At 40.4% G+C, this 21,638-nt stretch overlaps 1 protein-coding gene across 1 annotated transcript; it reads left to right on the forward strand.

Annotated features, from left to right (window-relative positions):
- The first annotated feature begins 248 nt into the window (after nucleotides 1-248).
- Nucleotides 249-18,956, forward strand: LOC129842390 (zinc finger protein ZFP2-like). The gene is made up of 2 exons (XM_055910933.1): nucleotides 249-878; nucleotides 14,260-18,956. The coding sequence occupies exons 1-2, from the start codon at nucleotides 482-484 to the stop codon at nucleotides 15,411-15,413; spliced, it is 1,551 nt and encodes a 516-aa protein (XP_055766908.1). The 5' UTR covers nucleotides 249-481; the 3' UTR covers nucleotides 15,414-18,956.
- The last annotated feature ends 2,682 nt before the right edge of the window (nucleotides 18,957-21,638 follow it).

Here is a 21,638-nt window from a genome sequence, read left to right on the forward strand (position 1 = left end):
ACTAAGTATTTAACCACACTGTGTTGTTACACTGGTGAGTAAAAACTCATGCTTCCTACACTAACTTTTTGTCTGAACATTATAATATATATTTTACGTCACACTAGCGTCATTGTCTTAAAGTCGCACATCTCCATCGCAGTCAGAGGTTCAGACTGAGCGTTACCCACTCCAGTCAGCAGATGGCGGAGTGCGATTTTACAGCAATGCTGTTAGTATGACGTATAATCTAGTGGACGGAACCCTTCTTTCAGCAGCAGTAACAGTTAGTCCACCACCTCGGTAGCTTGCTAGCCAAAATAGCTGAACCAATAAAGCTCTTTAGACGCTTTCGTTTTTATTAGCCACTGTGTTTTAAACCCTCTTCTGGCGTCTAGTTAGTTATCCTATTTCATTTCATATTTACGGTGTTGTTGTTATTATTCAGCTGGCGGGCTGGTGAATAAGTTAGCATTAGCCTAGCTAGCTAGCATCTCCGACCATGAGTTCATTAAACTACTCTCCTCCTGCTATAGAAGAGGGGGTCTGCTGGACGGAGAAAGAAGCTCTCGTCAAAGAGGAGGAGGAAGAGAAGGATGTCACAATACAAAAACAAGTAGAGGGTGAGGCTGTTACAGGGAAAGAAGAAGAGAAAGACGTTACTGTGAAAGAAGAGGCGTTCAGAGTGAAAGAGGAGGAGGTTACAGTAAAAGATGAGGATTCAGTTTTTGAAGTGAAGGAGGAGGAGGGGGAGATTACTGTCACATCGGAAGAGGAAGAAGAGGAGGAAACTGGATATCTGGGCCCGATTTCCCAAACGCAATTTAAGGCATCCAGTGGTTCTAACGATGAACTTAGCCATAAGATGGTTTTGAGAAACCGGGCCGTGATTACCACTGGTAAGTACAGTCTTAAATACAGAGGTACAAATTCTGCAGTTGTTGAACTGATGTTTGGTGTTAAAGGGGAAATCTGCAATTGCTACATCCATATTTTGACTTTTAAATTATTTATTTATAGCCAATGATTCTTGAAGAATATAACACATGCCTCATAAGCTTAGATCAACTGTTGTACCCCATCAGAACCCAAAATATTTTTTTTTTACTCCAATATTTAGAAACAATGGAAATCAACAGCCTTAACATGGTTAAAACTATAATGTTGATATCATGGATGGTCAGTCCTTGCATCCATTGATCTGTCTATGAATTTGAGAGTAGTTAAATGTCTCCAGGCCCATCATCATCTTATTACCAAACTAGTTGTAGAATTACAGCTTTGTTATTGTTTCAACTGCAGATTGGTTGATTAATGTGTTGCTTTTTTAAAGGGACAACCTAGTATTTAAACAGCAACAAAATGGCTGCCCAGAAACGTGGTTTGGTCAACAGCTGAGGGATGGGGGCTGGAGAAATGTAACCACTTTCAAATTCATAGAGAAAGTTATTGTAGCAACCGTAACCCAACACCTAGCGACCTCGTCAAGAAGTTCAGACATCTTGGCATAACAGTTATAAGGTGTTGGCTTGACAGTCGCTGGACCCAGGTTTGAGTCCAACTCAGGGCTACCCCCCGAATTCACTACACTATGAATACAAGGACTGGCAATGCATGATGTCATAATAATAGTTTAACCAGGTTTCTAGGCTATATAGTATATTCTAGAATTCATCCATGATGTCATAATGATAGTTTAACCAGGTTTCTAGGCTATATAGTATATTCTAGAATTCATCCATGATGTCATAATGATAGTTTAACAAGGTTTCTAGGATATATAGTATATTCTAGAATTGCCAGTGAAGATATCCTGTGGAGGCAAATTATTTGAGCTGTTGGTAAGTCATTGTATAATATTCAGCCAATTTTTTTTCATGCCCTTACATTAAATGCAATACATACCTAGATTCAATTACATTCATGAATTGGTTTGAAACCTTTGTTTTAAACCCTCCTCAAAGTTGGTGCCTTGACGGATTTGTAAAAAATGGTTTGTCATGAAACACTTATTTATTTATTTAAATGTAACCTTTATTTAACTAGGCAAGTCAGTTAAGAACAAATTCTTATTTACAATGACAGCCTACCCCGGACGACGCTAGGCCAATTGTGCACCGCCCTATGGGTGTCACGCCCTGGCCTTAGTATTATTTGTTTTATTTATTATTTTAGTTAGGTCAGGGTGTGACATGGGGTATGTGTGTGTTTGGGGTATTATATGGTATTGGTTGTAGTGTATGGTTTTGTGTATGGTTTTGTGTTGAATGTATGTATCTAGCTGTATCTATGGGTGTATAGTTTTCTAGGAAAGTCTATGGTGGCCTGAATGGGTTCTCAATTAGAGACAGCTGGTTTCTGTTGTCTCTAATTGGGAGCCATATTTAAGGCTGCCATAGGCTTTAGCTGTTTGTGGGTCATTGTATATGTATATGTCGACGTAAGTAGTTTGTGTGTGCACTTGCGTTTGAAGTTTCACGATCGTTTGTTGTTTTTGTTAGTGTGGTTTAATTTTTTCGTGTTCATCTTCGTCGTTATAAATTAAAGAAGATGTATTCATATCATGTTGCGCCTTGGTCCTCTCATTCATGTCAACACGATCGTGACAATGGGACTGGGTTTGATCCAGGGTGTCTGTAGTGGCGCCTCAAGCACTGAGATGCAGTGTCCTCTGCGCCACCTGGGAGTCCCAAAATTATGTTCTAGTGCTGTCCCCAACTAAAATACATCTTGGTCAACCAAGAGTCATCTGTTCTTTCTACCAATCGCCCCATGTGTTTTTATAAAATCAAATATATACGTACTGAACTTGTCTGATGCTTTAAGCAGTCTGTTTGATTAATTAATTAAGACACACATATGACTCGAAGTCATAACTAGAGGGAGCCGGTCGTCAACATAACCTGACCAGAGGGAGCCGGTCGTCAACATAACCCGACCGGGGGGAGCCCCCCCCCCCCCCCCCCTCTGCTGCTGGACTTCGTAAATTCTGCCCCCCTGCCGTTCTCCTCCTGAGGTTTTCAGTAATAGACTAATAGAATACAGATAGATAGATAGTGTAGTAACCTGGTATGTTTATGTTTACCAATAGATGGCAGTATTGACTCAAGACGGGGGTTAGCTTCCCGCTATCCTTAGCTATTTCCTAAGTCTGCCTATATAACTATGATTAAGAAAGCTTCAGGTAGTTTAAGCCAGGTGCATAAGATAATGTAAATCTAAGTTACAATTAAATACTAAACCGTACGTAAGTCTCATGAGTCGTAATTCTAAGAAGCCTTTAAGGATACTACATATTTGGCGACGAGGATAACTATGGAGAAATGCGTTGGATATTTTTTGCCACGAAGTTAACGGAGTGTTTGGTGTGCGACGCGGGAGGTGAGACTCAAGTGAACGGTGGAAGATTCTGAAGGATTGATTCCCTGGATACGGGTAGGACAAATTATTGACTGTGTGGGGGGAGAAAGAATCGGAAAAGATGGCTTTGGCAACAATAGGCTCGCTACCACCATTTGATCCTAAAAATCAGGAATGGGAGGAGTACTGTGAAATAATGGAACATTTCTTTGCTGCTAATGAAATAACTGATGCCGCTAAACAGAAATCCATACTCATAAGCGTTGTCGGTGCACAGACGTACAGCTTAGTGAGAAACCTGTTGAGCCCAGATAAACCAGGAGAAAAGTCATTCATAGATTTAGTCGAGCTATTAAAAAATCACTTCAACCCCAAACCCAGTGAAATAGTACAAAGATTCAAGTTTGATTCACGCATGAGAAAACCTATCGAATCAGTGGGGGAATATGTGGCTGAGTTGAGAAAACAAGCATTGGTCTGTAACTATGGGAATACATTATCGCAAATGCTACGCGATCGGCTGGGGTGTGGGATTAATGATGACAGGATACAAATACGATTGTTATCAGAGCCTAATCTCACATTTGAGAATGCACTCAAAACTGGCCCAGGCCATGGAGTCCGCAAATAGAAATGCACTGGATTTGCAGACAAGGGGCGCAACTGCGTGCCATACAATAAAAGAGAGCAACGCTGAGCGCGTAGAATTTCAAAGAACAGAAAGCCGCGGTGCAGCAGCCAATAGAGACTGTTATCGTTGCAAAGGCAAACACGCAGAGTTTGACTGTAAATTCAAACACGGAAAGTGTTATGCATGTGGGATAATAGGCCACATTGCGAGGGCGTGCCGCAATATAAAAAAGCCACGGGCTGCAGAAAAGAGGACGGACAGAAAACCGAATACCTCCAGACGCTCTAGCTACCGCTCTAATCAAGTGATAGACAGTGAAAGTGAGTGCGCAGACGCAGAGCAAGCATTCTCAATGTACAGTGTACAGGGGGCGAATATGAAGAAGGCGGAGCCTTTCATTGTGGAAATGGGAATAAATGGATTGACGGTACCGTTTGAACTAGACACGGGATGTAGTGTCACACTGATCAACAGGTGCCAATTCTATAGGAAGTGGAAAACCGTTGAAGTGCCTAAACTGAGAGACACCCCCATTAACTTTTACTTGGTACTCATCCCGGATCCGGGAGCACCCTGATCAGTAAAAAAGCTGACTAGCCTAGCATAGCGCCACAAATAAATACTAGCATCTAAATATCATGAAATCACAAGTCCAAGACACCAGATGAAAGATACACATCTTGTGAATCCAGCCATCATTTCTGATTTTTAAAATGTTTTACAGGGAAGACACAATATGTATTTCTATTAGCTAACCACGATAGCAAAAGACTCAACTTTTTTTTCTCCACCATTTTTTTACTGCATAGGTAGCTATCTCAAATTCGACCAAATAAAGATATAAATAGTCACTAACCAAGAAACAACTTAATCAGATGACAGTCTGATAACATATTTATTGTATAGCATATGTTTTGTTCGAAAAATGTGCATATTTCAGGTATAAATCATAGTTTTACATTGCAGCCACCATCACAAATCTCACCAAAGCAGCTAGAATAACTACAGAGACCAACATGAATTACCTAAATACTCATCATAAAACATTTATGAAAAATACACAGTACAGCAAATTAAAGACAAAGATCTTGTGAATCCAGCCAATATTTCAGATTTTTTAAGTGTTTTACAGCGAAAACACAATACAGCATTATATTAGCTTACTACAATAGCCAACCACACAACAGCATTGATTCAAGCCAACAGTAATGATAACAAATAAACCAGCAAAAGATATAAAATTATTCACTAACCTTCTCAAACGTCATCAGATGACAGTCCTATAACATCAAATTACACAATACATATATGGTTTGTTCGAAAATGTGCATATTTAGCGGCACAAATCGTGATTATACAATATGAATAGTAGCCAAAATGCAAACAAAATGTCGGGAGAAATCTTGGGAGAGGCACCTAATCTAATCAATAACTAATCATAAACTTGACTAAAAAATACAGGTTGGACAGCAAATGAAAGATACATTAGTTCTTAATGCAACCGCTGTGTTAGATTTTTTAAATTAACGTTACTACGACATACAGCGTGCGTTAAAGCGAGACCGCACCGAAGTTAATGGCGGAATAATAGTTTAACCTGTCTAGGATGAGTGTGCCGCTAGCGGCACTCCCCCCCCACCCCCACTGAAAAACCAGTGCCGCGAAATTCAAAAAAAATATATTTTTAAAATATTTAACTTTCACACATTAAAGTCCAATACAGCTAATGAAAGACACAGATCTTGTGAATCCAGTCAACATTTCCGATTTTTAAAATGTTTTACAGGGAAGACACAATATGTAAAGATGTACATCTATTACCTAAAAACACATTAGCATAATCCACCATCTTTTATTTGTCCACCAACACCAGTAGCTATCACCAATTCGGCTAAACTAAGATATTTATAGCCCCTAACCAAGAAAAAAACTCATTAGATGACAGTCTGATAACATATTTATGGTATGGGATAGGTTTTGTTAGAAAAAAGTGCATATTTCAGGTAGATGGCATAGGTTACAATTGCACCCACCGTCACAAATGGAATAGAAAAACTACTTAGAGCAACGTGTTTACCTACTTACTAATCATCAAACATTTCGTAAAAATACACAGCATACACGAATCGAAAGACACAGATCCTGTGAATACAGACAATATTTCAGATTTTCTAAGTGTCTTACAGCGAAAACACAATAAATCGTTATATTAGCATAGCACATAGCACATAGCAGCCCAGCATTGATTCTAGCCAAAGTGAGCGATAAAAGTCAACATCGCCAAAATATATAAATTTTTTCACTAACCTTCTCAGAATTCTTCAGATGACACTCCTGTAACATCATATTACACAATCCATATAGAGTTTGATCGAAAATGTTTATATTTAGCCACCAAAATCATGGTTAGACAATGTGAAATGTAGCTCAGCTGGTCAGAAAATGTCCTTGCGCCACTTAGACAGTGATCTACTCTTATACATAAATACTCATAAACGTGACTAAAAAATATAGGGTGGACAGGGATTGATAGACAATTTAATTCTTAATACAATTGCGGAATTACATTTTTTAATTTATCCTTACTTTTCAATACAGTTTGCGCCAAGCGAAGCTACGTCAAAAAACATGGCGTCCTAAGCCACTAAAATTTTTCGACAGAAACACGATTTATCATAATAAAAATGTCCTACTTTGAGCTGTTCTTCCATCAGTATCTTGGGCAAAGGATCCTTTCTTGGGAGTAATCGTCTTTTGGTGGAAAGCTGTCCTCTTGCCATGTGGAAATGCCAACTGCGTTCGGGATGAACTGAAAGCGTGCCCAGCTATTCACAGCGTTAAAGAAATAAATGTCCCAAAATCGCACTAAACGGATATAAATTGCTATAAAACGCTTTAAATTAACTACCTTATGATGTTTTTAACTCCTATAACGAGTAAAAACATGACCGGAAAAATATAACAGGCTAAACTAACGCTTGGAAAAATAGCAGGTCGATGTCCTCCACGCGCATTACGCAGCTGCAAAGGAGCTCCTACCTACAGGGTTTTTTTATTTATAGGGCCTGTGAACGCGCAATCGACCCCATTGAAATCGTCATCACGTAAAGGCATCCAGGGGAAGACGTAAGCAGTGTCCGTATAGTCATAGCAATAACAGTGCCCTTTTAACTGACTCCAGAACAGTGGCCAAAATTTCTGAAATCTGACTCCATGTCAGGGAAATTGCTGTAGAATGGGCTCTGTTCCACTTAGAGACAAAATTTCAACTCCTATAGAAACTATAGACTGTTTTCTATCCAATAATAATAATAATATGCATATTGTACGATCAAGGATTTTGTGGGAAGCCGTTTCAAAAATTACACGATTAGCATAAATAGTCTCAACAGCGCCCCCATCCTCAACAGGTTAACATTTTTCAACAGAACAACGAATTAACATCATAAATAGTTCTTACTATTTGATGAGCTTCCATCAGAGTCTTGTGCAAATTGTCCTTTGTCCAGAATAATCATTGCTCGGTTGTAGATTGTCGTCTTCAACTTTGGAATTAGCAGCAAACATTAGCCATGTGGCGAAGACGTGTCCAACTCACCATAACGCAGCACAAATAAAATACCGAAAATCGCAATATGCTGATGTAAACTGATATAACTTGGTTTAAAATAACTACATTATGATGTTTTTAACACCTATATCGAATAAAATCAGAGCCGATATATCTAACGCCTATAACGAGAGCTTCTCAGAATGCAATCCTGAGGTCTGTCTTGCGTCATGACGAACGTTGAAAGACTGCACACCGGTTCCAAGAGCTTTTGTACGGCCTCAGATCTACCTAGACACCCCATTCCAATTCTCACTGCTTACTGACATCTAGGGGAAGGCGTATGCAGTGCATGTCGACCCATAGATTACATGCAAATTAATAAACTGACCCTGGAACAGAGTGCCCGATTTCAGATTTCTCACTTCCTGACAGGAAGTTTGCTGCAAAATAAGTTCTGTTTTACTCACAGATATAATTCAAACGGTTTTAGAAACTAGAGAGTGTTTTCTATCCAATAGTAATAATAATGTGCATATTGTACGAGCAAGAATTGAGTACGAGGCAGTTTAATTTGGGAACGTTTTTTTACAAAGTCGAAATGGCGCCCCTCGATTGAGAAAAGGTTAAACTCAAAACGTACAAAGGGGAGAAGATCACTGTGATTGGAGTTGCTGATGTTCAAGTGGAATATCATGGACAAAAGAAAAATCTGCCTCTCTTAGTAGTGGAAGGTACTGGCCCCAGCTTACTAGGAAGAGGGTGGTTGGAGGAAATAAAATTGAACTGGGATGAAATCAAACATGTCACCACAGAGACATTGACACTACAGCAGGTGCTTTCAAAGCATGAGTGTGTTTTCAAAGAAGAGCTCGGGACATTAAAAGGGGTCCAAGCTACCATTCATGTTGCTGCTGATGCTATTCCTAGATTCTATAGGCCAAGATCAGTTCCATATGCCACGAAGCCTAAAGTGTCAATTTCCACATCCAGACTCTTAGTAGAGGATATAATTGTACTTGTCAAGTTTTCTGAGTGGGCAGCACCAGTTGTTCCCATACTAAAACCAGATGGTTCAATCAGATTATGCGGTGACTATAAGCTGACTGTAAATAGAGTTTCTTCTCTGGAGCAGTAACCCATACCCAAAGTGGAGGATTTGCTTTCAACGTTAACCGGAGGGCAACAGTTTACAAAACTGGACATGAGTCACGCATATCAGCAAGTGCTAATGGATAAAGCTTCACAGAAGTACCTGACCATAAACACCCACAGAGGGATGTTTACCTATAAACGCTTACCTTTCGGGGTGTCTTCTGCACCAGCTATCTTCAAAAGAACTATGGAGGGAATTCTGCAGGGGATACCCAAGGTAGCAGTTTACCTCGACGACATTCTTGTCACGGGAGTCACGAAGGAGGAACATCTCAGAAACTTAGGTGAAGTTTTGAGGAGGATGGAGGATGCCGGTCTCCGGCTGAAGAGGAGCAAGTGTACACTGTTAGCTGATGAAGTGCAGTACCTGGGTCACAAGGTGGATGCCAAGGGGTTACACACTGTCAAAGCTAAAGTGAGGGCTGTTGTGGAAGCTCCAGCTCCGACAAACGTTACAGAGCTGAAAGCCTATCTAGGCTTACTGAACTATTATAATCGCTTCCTCCCGAACCTCTCTACCCTCTTAGCTCCTCTACATCAACTGCTAAGGAAGGATGTGGCCTGGAAATGGTCAGAAAGACAGGAAGAAGCTTTTGCAAAGTCAAAGGTGTTACTGCAATCAGCTGAAGTGCTAGTGCACTACTCAGCAGACAGAGATCTCATCTTATCTTGTGATGCCTCATCGTGTGGGGTGGGGGGGGGGGGCTATCCCACCAGATGGAGAATGGTGCAGAGAATCGGGTTCATGTCAAGAACGTTGTTGCCAGCGGAGAAAAAGTACTCTCAGCTGGACAAGGAAGGACTGGCTGTCATATTCGGAATACAGAGATTCCACAAGTACTTGTATGGGAGAACATTCACTATTGTGACCGATCATAAGCCTCTGATCTCTCTGTTCCATGAACAAAAGCCAGTACCACACATGGTCTCTCCAAGAGTTCAACGTTGGAATGTGTGGCTCAGGGCCTACGAGTACAGAATAATTTACAAACCAGGTAGATACCATGGGAATGCTGATGCTCTGAGTAGGCTGCCCGTTCCAGAAATCATCATTCAGGAAAATGAGCAGGTTTTGATGATCGATGTGTTGGATGATGCACCGGTGAACACAGCACAAATTAGGCAATGGACTTCAAAGGATGTGACGTTATCACAAGTGCATGAATTTATCCTGAAAGGATGGCCTACAGTGACAGAGCCTCAGATCATGCCTTACTACACTCGCCGCTTGGCATTGAGTGTTCGAGATGGATGTGTTCTGTGGGGTTCAAGAGTAGTTATCCCACCACAAGGGCGGGGGTTGCTAATGAAGTTGTTGCATCAGTCGCATCCAGGTATGTCGAGAATGAAAGGCCTAGCGAGGTCATATGTCTGGTGGCCAAAGATGGACCATGATGTGGAAAATGAGGTTAGCCTGTGTGAAGATTGTCAGAGTAACAGAAAGTCACCCCCCACCGCGCCATTACATCCATGGGAATGGCCAGAAAAACCATGGACACAACTACATGTGGACTACGCTGGACCTTTCCTAGGGAAAATGTTCCTTGTGCTGATTGATTCTCATTCAAAGTGGATGGATGTTTACCCCCTGAGCACGTCAACATCGTACGCTACGATTGAGAAGTTGAGACAAAGCTTCAGTATTATGGGACTGCCTCAAATGTTGGTTAGTGATAATGCTACTTGTTTTACAAGCACTGAATTCACAAGTTTCACGAAACAAAATGGTATTCAGCATGTAACGTCGGCCCCTTTTCACCCATCTTCAAACAGATTAGCAGAGTGTGCGGTTCAGACCTTGAAGGAGGGGATGAGGAAGATGCAAGGGCCCAGCATTGAAACAAAGGTGTCAAGATTCTTGTTTAGCTACAGGATTACTCCTCAAGCTACGACTGGGTTGTCACCTGCAGAAATGTTGATGTCAAGGAGGTTAAGGTCAACCTTGGATCTCATCAGACCAGACCTGAAAATGAAAATACAACAAGCAATGGAATCAAAAATGGAATCATGACACCCGAGCCAAACTCAGAAGTTTCTCACCTGGAGATGATGTCTATGCAAGAAACTATGGGTTTGGTCCTAAATGAATTCCAGCTACCATTTAAGGATTGCTCAGGACCAGTATCTTATACTGTGATCATCGAAAGTGGACAAAGACTAAGGAGACACGTGGATCAGATCCGAGCTCGAATTCCAGTTCCATCCGGAGATCTGGATCAATTCTTAAACGAGCAGGACAGGACATTGGAACGTTCCCCAGAGTTGCAGTTGGACAAACCACCTGAGACCAACAATGCTCAACTTCCTGAGACCACCAGTCCGGGACGTCTTCCTCCTGTGAAGTCTCCACAAAAATACTTTGTTTCACCATCAAGGGGTGAAGATCTGGTGGCACCAGCTACACCACCTCTGAGACGCTCTATTAGAGAGAGACGTCCGCCAGAATTTTTCAGATCCTAAAGGAGATCATTTTTGAAAAAATGTAAATAAGAATATAGCATAGCTCAGAAAGGAATTAAATTGGGTTATTAGCTTTAAAGGGGGGAATGTAGTAACCTGGTATGTTTATGTTTACCAATAGATGGCAGTATTGACTTTCCTAAGTCTGCCTATATAACTATGATTAAGAAAGCTTCAGGTAGTTTAAGCCAGGTGCATAAGATAATGTAAATCTAAGTTACAATTAAATACTAAACCGTACGTAAGTCTCATGAGTCGTAATTCTAAGAAGCCTTTAAGGATACTACAGATAGTAATTGTCTACACCAGCAGTCGGCAACCTTTTCCATTTGGAGTGCCAATTTATCTGACCATTTCTACCAATCTCTACCAATCAGTTTCATTTAATTTAAAATAGTATCTTAACTTTTATTGCCATTGCCAACTATGTAAAGATAGCCTCCATAAAGCCAACAAATAAAAACATTGCATTCTGCAGGTAGAAAATAGAAGAAATCACATTGGCTGCACATGGCCTGTCTACAACAAACTTGAAACATTGTATCAACTATCAACTGGGTCAGGAAACTCGGATAGCAAGCTTGCAACATTGTATAAAATATTCTGGGCCCTCAGTTTCCTGCTCCAGTGAGTTCTGGACAAACACAGCTGTAGGCTATTTGTGCAAAGGATAAGAAGTAATCAAATATTTTATGACATTTCCACTGGATCAGAGCATTACATTTTTCCCTTTTATGCTGAGTAGTTATCGAAAGGGCGAGAGCTGGAAATATTTTATGAAAATACTTTTTGTCAGCATTCGCAGCACTGTTTGTCATTCGCAATTGATTTTGATTAGACTTTGTTTACTTGCTGTTTGAGGTGAAGAAAAAATTACTTTGAGAAGCTCCACAACTCATTAGTGGAGCATTAAGACAATCAGAAATACTTTCAGACATCCCCCAAATGGGCACATTTATAGGCCTACATTTGTGTGCAGGCCAGGTAGACTAGTCCTACTTCTATATGCGTAATCAGGTGTGCGTCCTTACTCAACATTGACAGGAAGTGTTTCAAACACAAGACAGTGAATAAATTGACAAAACTGACACATCTTGTAGGGTCAGGTCTGGGTGGTCTGCCAGGGGCCGTTTCATTTAGTATTAGTTTGGGTTGGTTGGGGGATGATTGTATTTCCCCTTGTACCGAAGTTGACTGACTGAAAGGGAGTGTAACTTTGATTATAATTACACTTCCCTGAAGGAGGGAAACGAGGTTCAACACCTGTTTGTCCCCGCCCTTTCCTGGGTCGGCGAAGAGCGGTAATACATTTAAGGAATAAATCCAAGCCTCACGCTCATCACCTGTGGAAGGCGGGGCTTCCAGCGAGGCGTGGATTTGATACTATGTTGCACCTAGTTTCCCTCCTTCGGGGAACAGTAGTTATAGTCATAACATGTGGATTTAATAGTATGTTGTACCTAGTTTCCCTACAGGAAACAATAGTTATAGTCATAACGTGTGGATTTAACAGTATGTTGTAAAATGTTTGAAAATCGATTTCTCAATTCCTGTTTGGGTTTCTTCTCAGGTTTTTGTCTGCCATATGAGTTCTGTTATACTCAAAGACATTATTGAACCAGTTTTAGAAACTTCAGAGTGTTTTCTATCCAATACTGCTAATAATATGAATATATTAGCATCTGGGTCAGAGTAGGAGGCAGTTCAGTTTGGGCACGCTATTAATCCAAAAGTGAAAATGCTGCCCCCTATCCCTAAAACGTGAAAGTGGTTCTTCAATAATTACACATAATTCTTAATACTGTAGCAATTTAGTTACAGTCACATGTTCAACTATCTTTAGCTGATCCAGGAAATCATTTTCTGAATGACAGTCACATGACAAACATCATGACATGCAACAACTACCAAAGTGCTTCTTCATTCATTACTCTGGTAAAGACAGTTATGCCGTGCTCCACGTTGGATCCAACATCCCTAACAAATTGATGTTTATAATGTGTTATTGTCTGCTTGATTTACTGTAGGGTCTCGTTAGTCTGTTTGGACACAGAGAAACTGAGCTATTTTCCTATATTCAGGACATTTAGAATGACAACCCATTACAGAGTAGCCTAGTGGGATTATTCACAAAATTATCTGGTTATGAAGTGTCATGAGAAAGACATTTTAGTTTCCATGTTTCACCTGAAATGTTAAATGATTTATAATCCTAGGTCAATGTTGTTGTTAGGTGAAGTTATGGGTCCTACAGTAGGTCTATGTTGTTGTTAGGTGAAGCTATTGGGAAATTTGGCAAACAGTGTAGAAAACCCTCATTGTCCGGGTGATGGAAAAGTTAGCCAAAGAAAATGTTACTGGTTGAAGTACAAAGCGGTTGATTTGCGATGATGACACAAACATTATATTAAGCAGGAAATTCAAACGAGCCTTACAATTATAATCCAAAGTAGTTTGAAATGCACTCATAAGCAACCTTATGAATTGGAGGTTGCTCCCCTGACTTTTCCAACATTCACATTCTGAAAACATTGCAAAAAACTAAAATCTTTGCTCACCATTTTTTCTCCAGGCAGATATACTACATCAATAACTAGTGGTTTTCTCATTACCAGATATACTACATCCATAACTAGTGGTTTCCACATTACCAGATATACTACATCCATAACTAGTGGTTTCCTCATTACCAGATATACTACATCCATAACTAGTGGTTTCCTCATTAGCGGGGAGGACTTTCTACAACCAGATATACTACATCCATAACTAGCGATTTCCTCATTAGCAGGGAGGAGTTTCTGCAACCAAATTGTGTGTGCATCGCCCTCGTGCTGCAATTTTAGCAAACACAGAAAAGTGGCCTATATTGGAGACCAAAAGTAATCTGGCACACTGCTTAGGATTTCAACAACTTTAATAACTTATTTCTGGTTACCACTAATGTGGAAACAAGACAAAATATGACTAGTCGCTAACTTGACTGTCTTAATTGTCAAATAATTTAACAGGCATCAATTGTTGTACAACTTATGCTCTGGGCATCACCTTTTACCTCAAATAAACAGTGGATTTCTGCTGTTGTGGGCTTTTAACCATCTGTCTGACTTTGTCATGTACACAGGTGAAAGACGGGACTATCGTGGATCCTCTGTGGAGCCTCAACAACATCATGATGCTGACGAGGCAGAGAAGAGTCTCTCCAGATCAGAACTCCTCAAGAAACACCAGCGAGTACACACAGGAGAGAAATCTTACTGCTGCTCTGACTGTGGGAAAAGATTAAATTCTTCAGTAGGCCTTAAAATACATCAAATAATTCACACTGGAGAGAAACCTTATGGCTGTGATCAATGTGGGAAGAGTTTTATTTGGCTACAAACCCTGAAATCACACCAGAGAATACACACTGGAGAGAAACCTTTTAGCTGTGATCAATGTGGGAAAAGTTTTACTACATCTAGCTATCTAACTATACACAAGAGAACACACTCAGGAGAGAAACCATACAGCTGTAATCAATGTGGGAAGAGTTTTACTCAGCTAAACAGCCTGACAGTACACCAGCGGACACACACAGGAGAGAAACCTTATAGCTGTGATCAATGTGAGAAGAGTTTTACTACATCTTGCCAGCTGACTTTACACCAGAGAACACACACAGGAGAGAAACCTTATAGCTGTGATCAATGTGAGAAGAATTTTACTACATCTTGCCAGCTGACTGTACACCAGAGAACACACACAGGAGAGAAATCTTATGGCTGTGATCAATGTGGGAAGAGTTTTATTCAGCTACAAACCCTGAAATCACACCAGAGAATACACACTGGAGAGAAACCTTATAGCTGTGATCAATGTAGGAAGAGTTTTCCTCAGCTTAACAGCCTGAGAGTACACCAGAGGACACACACAGGAGAGAAATCTTTTAGCTGTGATCAATGTGGGAAGAGTTTTACAACATCTAGCTATCTAACTATACACAAGAGAACACACTCAGGAGAGAAACCATATGGCTGTAATCAATGTGGGAAGAGTTTTACTCAGCAAAACAACCTGATAGTACACCAGAGGACACACACAGGAGAGAAACCTTATGGCTGTGATCAATGTGGGAAAAGTTGTACTACATCTAGCAATCTAACTATACACCAGAGAACACACACAGGAGAAAAACCTTATGGCTGTAATCAATGTGGGAAGAGTTTTACTACATCTAGCTATCTAACTATACACCAGAGAACACACTCAGGAGAGAAACCTTATAGCTGTGATTAATGTGAGAAGAGTTTTACTACATCTAGCTCTCTGACTATACACCAGAGAGAAACCCTATAGCTGTGGTCAATGTGGGACGAGTTTGGCTGCATCTAGCAATCTGACTCTACACCAGAGAACACACACGGGAGAGAAAACTTATAGCTGTGATGAATGTGGAAAGAGTTTTACCTCATCTAACCATCTTATTGTACACCAGAGAACACACACAGGAGAGAAACGTCATAGCTGTGATCAATGTGACAAGAGATACTCAATACATGAAGGAGTTGTTTCATGATATCAATGAAATATCCCACTTAGCAAAATGTAATTGAAAAGATGTTGAAAATAAGACTAAGTCCGAAGTCCAATATACATTGTTTGAAAGTGAAAGTTAAGAAGATGTTTTTCTGGTCGTTTAACTTAATTTCAAAGTACTTGCAGCCTAAACACGTGGACGCAGTATAATAAATTAGTCTATAATCAGTTTTATTTACAATCTTACATCACTCCAGTATTTCTTGACAACATTCAAATGCTAATTGTCTTTATTTCACTACTGAAGAAGCATGACTCAAATCGCCTCATATTTCATACATCCAGCCTGACAAAAGATACACGTTTTATTATACCTTATTTCACCACTAAGTTAATTATTGCCAATATATATTAACAAAGGGGTGTACATTTAGTTTTGATATTTCATATTTACAATTATGTAACATTTAATTATTGCCAATACATATTAACAAAGGGGTGAACATTTGGTTTTGATCATTCATATTTACAATTCATGTAACATTTAGTAATCATAATTATTTATGCAACCAACTGACAATTTTTGGTTATTGACATTGTCAGTAACATATTGACATTGTTGCCCTTCTTTTAAAATAGTTGATTCTCAGATGTGCCAACCCAAATATACTAGAGCATGACATTGGGGACTGGGCCCTGATCCAACAACATGCCTATTGAGTGAACCCTGAAAAGAGAGAAGCTCCGCAGTGAGGTGGAAAGTTACTACGGATATTAAGGAGCTAGTTCTAGAAGCTAGTGAGTTTTAGGAGGACGAGAGTTCTAGAAGCTAGTGAGTTTTAGGATTCTATAGAAAGAAAAAGGAGAAAAGATACAATTGTAAATTATTATTTAGAAATGTGTTTATTCTTGTTTTTAATTGTTGATAACCAGTAGACAACATGTTTATATTGTGGAAGGTGAAGCATTGTAGTTGATTATAATGTGAAATTGAAGTTTTCTGTTGGTGATGAGCAAACTTGTCCATCAGAAATATATGATATATTTGTTTTCTTAAGGGGGAAGGTGTTACAGGCTTTGGTTTTTCCATTTATGTTTTGAGGTTGGACTTTAGCACGTCTAGCTCGTTAGCACGTCTAGCTCGTTAGCACGTCTAGCTCGTTAGCACGTCTAGCTCGTTAGCACGTCTAGCTCGTTAGCACGTCTAGCTCGTTAGCACGTCTAGCTCGTTAGCATGTAGGGCGCACTGATTGGTGTCACCTCGTTAGTCAGTATGTGTTACACCTGTGCTGGCTTGTCCATCTCGTTAGTGGGAATGTGTTTCACCTGAGCTGGTCCAGGTTCTATTTAAGAGTGTCTGGTCCAGTGCTCCAGTTGTCTTGATAGATGTGGAGAGTCAACACCTTTAGTTGCTCCACCTTTTTGGTTTGCTTCCTGTCTGTAAGTTTGGTGTGGGTTTTTCTTTTGTTTGCTACTTGGGCAGATTTAGTGGGTCTTATGGTGGGTTTCTTTTAGGTCCCAGTTGTTGTTACTAGTCAACTTCTAGTGGACACCCCCATAGTGTCTTTCAGAGCACCTCCTAAAAAACAAGCTTATATTTCGGGTTGGATATTGCATCCAATTACTATTTTAATCAATGGAATTTCCTTAATGTTCATTAGTCTTTCAGTTGTTAGTCTTCTGTTTGTTGTGTACCAAATATTTCTGTTTATTTTCATTTTTTCCCCCTGTGAAGCCATTGTGTTGCATCCATGTCTGAAATGTGCTGTATAAATAAAGCTTGATTTGATTTCAACAAATTAACCCAATGACCAATCAACAGACTCTTGGTCCCTCTTAGTATGAAAAACAGTATCACTTTTCCAGCCTGCTGAAGGCCTGGTAAAATGGTGAACACCACCCCCGGCTCTACCAGGGGCTTGAGGTGGTCTCCCACAGCTCTGCTGGTGGAGTGGTAAACACCACCCCCAGCCCTACCAGGGGCTTGAGGTGGTCTCCCACAGCTCTGCTGGTGGAGTGGTAAACACCACCCCCGACTCTACCAGGGGCTTGAGGTGGTCTCCCACAGCTCTGCTTATGTCATGTTCTGTGGCCTTGCCGTTCCATTTATTGACTGCCCCTGCAACACAGAAATAAACACATTTAGTCATATTATATAAAACACTCAAAGTAATGGATATGGAGCATCTATGGCCTCAGTTACACCTGGCACCTAATTGTGACTTCTGTCATCTGATCACTCCAAGCTGCATTTGGTTCAGATCTACCAGGATGGGCATTGTGTTTGGAATTTGAGTCTGGCCACTGAATATAAATGAGCAATGTAAAGAGATGGGGTGAATGAGTGGGGAAAAGTACATTTGACACAAATTACCTATATAATATCAAATAAATGTGTGTGCCTGAGGGGAAATTAGCTTTCATACAGCCAAAAGGGGTGTGAAATTACACCAATATCAGTGGACAATTTGCACGAATGTAAATAAACATAGATGATGGAACATTTTCCCTTTTGCTGACGTGTTGAACCGCTAAGGGGACATAAATATTTACCATCTAAACCATGTGTGACCTCTCACCTCTCTGGCTGTAAAAGTGTTCTTCCTAACCAGTCCCTCAACAGCTCTCTGACTGAGCTAACATTAGCCAGCTAGCTGACTAGCTAACATTAGTCAGCTAGCAGGCTAGCTAACATTAGCCAGCTAGCTGACTAGCTAACATTAGCCAGATAGCTGACTAGCTTTATGGGTGTTGTGACATGAGTATGAAATTGTCATTTTGGTTATTTTAGGGACTCCTGAAACAACCAGCAAACCAGGCTGTCGTTTTGTGAAACAGTGGATGTATAGAATCTATCTAGCTGAAGAATTTACTGCAAATTGAATGTACAATTTTGTAAGCTTGCCTTGCTGATATTTGCCATGCAGATAGATGAAATCACGTAGATTGCTTTGTTCTTGCTTATTGTGCAGTGGATGATTCAAATCCCTGTATGCCCATGGATGTGTAGCTAGCTATCTAGCCAATCTGTGTATGGACCCAACCGTTTGGTATACATATTAGTTCAGAATCTAGCTATGAACCTCAGCTATCATAGCCAGTTGTATCAACTTCAAAACAGCCTGAATGACATTAATGAAGCCTATGGATTGAGTAGAATATAATATCATGTTGTACCAAGGATGCAAGTGGTATATACATGTAGTTATTACCATGCATGAGATTCCCACATTGTAGTCTGTACATTTAATAGATTCACTGATCATGTACTGTACCTTGGCAAATAAATGTGCAGTTTAGTTATGATTGTCTTTGAGATTATTTTTCAGTCATATCCAATACCTGGAGTGTCAAATTCCAGTCTTTAAATGACGCTGTGTCTGCATGTATGTATTACAATTATACACTTCAACAGTGTTGGAGTGTATACCAATCTTGGTCCTGGGACATCAATGGTTACACATTGTAACTAATAGACTAGAAACAGGATTTAACTAGTTAATTCATATATACAGAAATATAATGTTAAAAACAGAACACTACACTTCCTATGCATCATGTAAATACTCCAACATCGGTTCATCTCAACATCTAATGCCCTTCATCTGCATTGATCTGGTAAAACACAGGATAGGTGGAGTATTTCATCACATTACACTTCATTTCAACCAGTAGAGAATGTGAAACGCTTTATTGAAAAGCTCATTATCCAAGTGTGATAAATACAAGTTCAATCTGTACTTCAATGCACATCTGTTGTGCATTATAAAAACAGAGGAAGAAAGAGGAGGTGGCGGGAGAGGTGTAAAAGACAGAAAGGGAAAGAGGTAAGCACGTAGGAGCAGGGAAGGCAGCACATGATTAATGAATCAGAGTGCTACATAAATATTCTCTCAGTTTATCACAATTACATAACAGTGTCTCTCATCGTCCCAAAGGTTATCTTAAAAGCGGGTGAGGTGGCAATGATGGGACTGGGCGTTGGCATCCTCTATCACATCAAAACATCTCTGCAGACGAGAGACAGATGGAGAGAGAGAGAGCATATTTATGCCTTGTGTTTTTATTTTTTATTCTAACATTGTTAGTCATCAATCAGGAGGTGAAATGCAAAACTGACCTTGGATCATTAACTCTGGGACTACTGCATCTATCTGTATTTCAATGTAAAGGATCTCTTTAATAATACTTCCTGTATAATATAAACTGACCTGGGATCATTAACTCTGGGACTACTGCATCTCTGTCTGTATTTCAATGTAAAGCATCTCTTTAATAATACTTCCTGTTGACCTGACCAAGTGACCTCTCACCTCTGATCATGCTGTGCCGTCTATGGAGCCAGTTCAGATGCAGGAGGGGTTCACCGACACAGCTGATATAACCTAGAGGATTTAGGGAGAAGGGGAGAGGGATGAAGTGAAGGAGAGACTGTTATTGAGAAAATAAGGTAGTTAAAGCGACAGTGTTCAACAGGAATCTGTGTGTGGCCTCACCTGGTGTCCACACCACACTAAGTGGCTGCAGAGTACTTTATGCTGAAAAACATGAACGGACACACAAGGACAAACAATATAGCGTAGTTATAGAAATAATGAAGTGTCTTAATATTCTCCATGGTTGGCCCTCTTGCCTATTCTTTGAAGGTGGAAGGAGCCACAGTTATACACCTGAACCTGCTTACGGCACAACACAATTCATCAATCAGATTGATACATGAGTGTGTAGGTGTGGGTTATAGGGTGTCTAATTGTTATACATTTTTTCAATATGGGTGATTTAAAATAGCCTGTTTTGTTTTTGCACAGACATCACACCCTTACCTAAACAGCACCCTCACCTGAGAAGTAGAAATCAAAGGGAGAGAAACTATGAATTGAATAACTGCAGTTGACATAGCTAAGTAAATTGAAGAATATTCTTATTACAATGTGGATGGCTCTTAAAAGAGCCTTTGGTTGTGCATAGTGTAGTCTATGGTGTTGCCAGGGAACAGCCCCCTCTTTGAAGAAGTAGGAGGTGAAGATCTCCTGCACACGGATTGCCTCTCTTGCTGCGTTGTTGGACCCCATCCTTGAAACATCCTGCAGAGCAGCAGACTCCTCCTCTGGGACACGGCGGCGAGCTGTAGATCCCCTCCGGGTCCACGTGTCCATCCTCATGAAGTTACGCAGGACACAGGTAGCCTTCACACATCTGAGTTCCTCCAGGAGGCAGTCCCAGATGACCCTGGTCACCCAACCTTGCAGTATTTCTGTCCGCCATCTTTGATCCAGTTCAGTTCTGTGTAGGGGTACCCCTCTCTCCTAGTATTTCTGTCCGCCATCTTTGATCCACTTCAGTTCTGTGTAGGGTTACCCCTCTCTCCTAGTATTTCTGTCCGCCATCTTTGCTGAAGAAAGTCTAACAGCACTAGCGCAGCAGCAGCCTCCCCCGGTCCTAGTGCAGGCCCGGTAAGATGTTTAAGATGCGATGGAACGGTTGACGAAAATAAGAAATCACAGAGAAAATATATTGACTGATATTGATTTATTTAGGGGGGGCTAATTAATATTTTAGGACTAGCTACGTCCCTGATTCCTACCCTTTAACTTTTTGTCTGAAAATTACATTTACATTTTACTCAACTGCGTTACCCACTCCAGTCAGCAGATAAGGTCTGCGACTTTAAGGCAATGCTGTTAGTGTGACGTATAATCTAGTGGACGGAACGTTTCTTTCAACAGCAGCAACAGACAGTCAGCCACCTCGGTAGCTTGCTAGCCAAAATAGAGGAACAATAAAGCTCTTTAGACGCTTTAGTGTAAATTTGCCACTGTATTTTAAAACCACTTCTGTCGCCTAGTTAGTTATCCGTTTTCATTTCATATTTACGGTTTTGTTTTTATTATTAATCTAGCGGGCTGGTTAAGTTAGCATTAGCCTAGCTAGCACACATCTTCAACCATGAGTTCACTAAGCTACTCTCTTGTTAATGAAGAGAAG

Source organism: Salvelinus fontinalis, unplaced genomic scaffold (assembly GCF_029448725.1).
Source record: "Salvelinus fontinalis isolate EN_2023a unplaced genomic scaffold, ASM2944872v1 scaffold_0036, whole genome shotgun sequence".
Lineage (NCBI taxonomy): Eukaryota > Metazoa > Chordata > Actinopteri > Salmoniformes > Salmonidae > Salvelinus > Salvelinus fontinalis.

Bases quoted from the DNA above. Each gene is read 5' to 3' on its own strand.
- LOC129842390 (XM_055910933.1), top strand. From the start codon at position 482: ATGAGTTCATTAAACTACTCTCCTCCTGCTATAGAAGAGGGGGTCTGC. The intron at 879-14,259 runs GTAAGTACAGTC...TCATGTACACAG, and splicing joins CCGGGCCGTGATTACCACTG to GTGAAAGACGGGACTATCGT.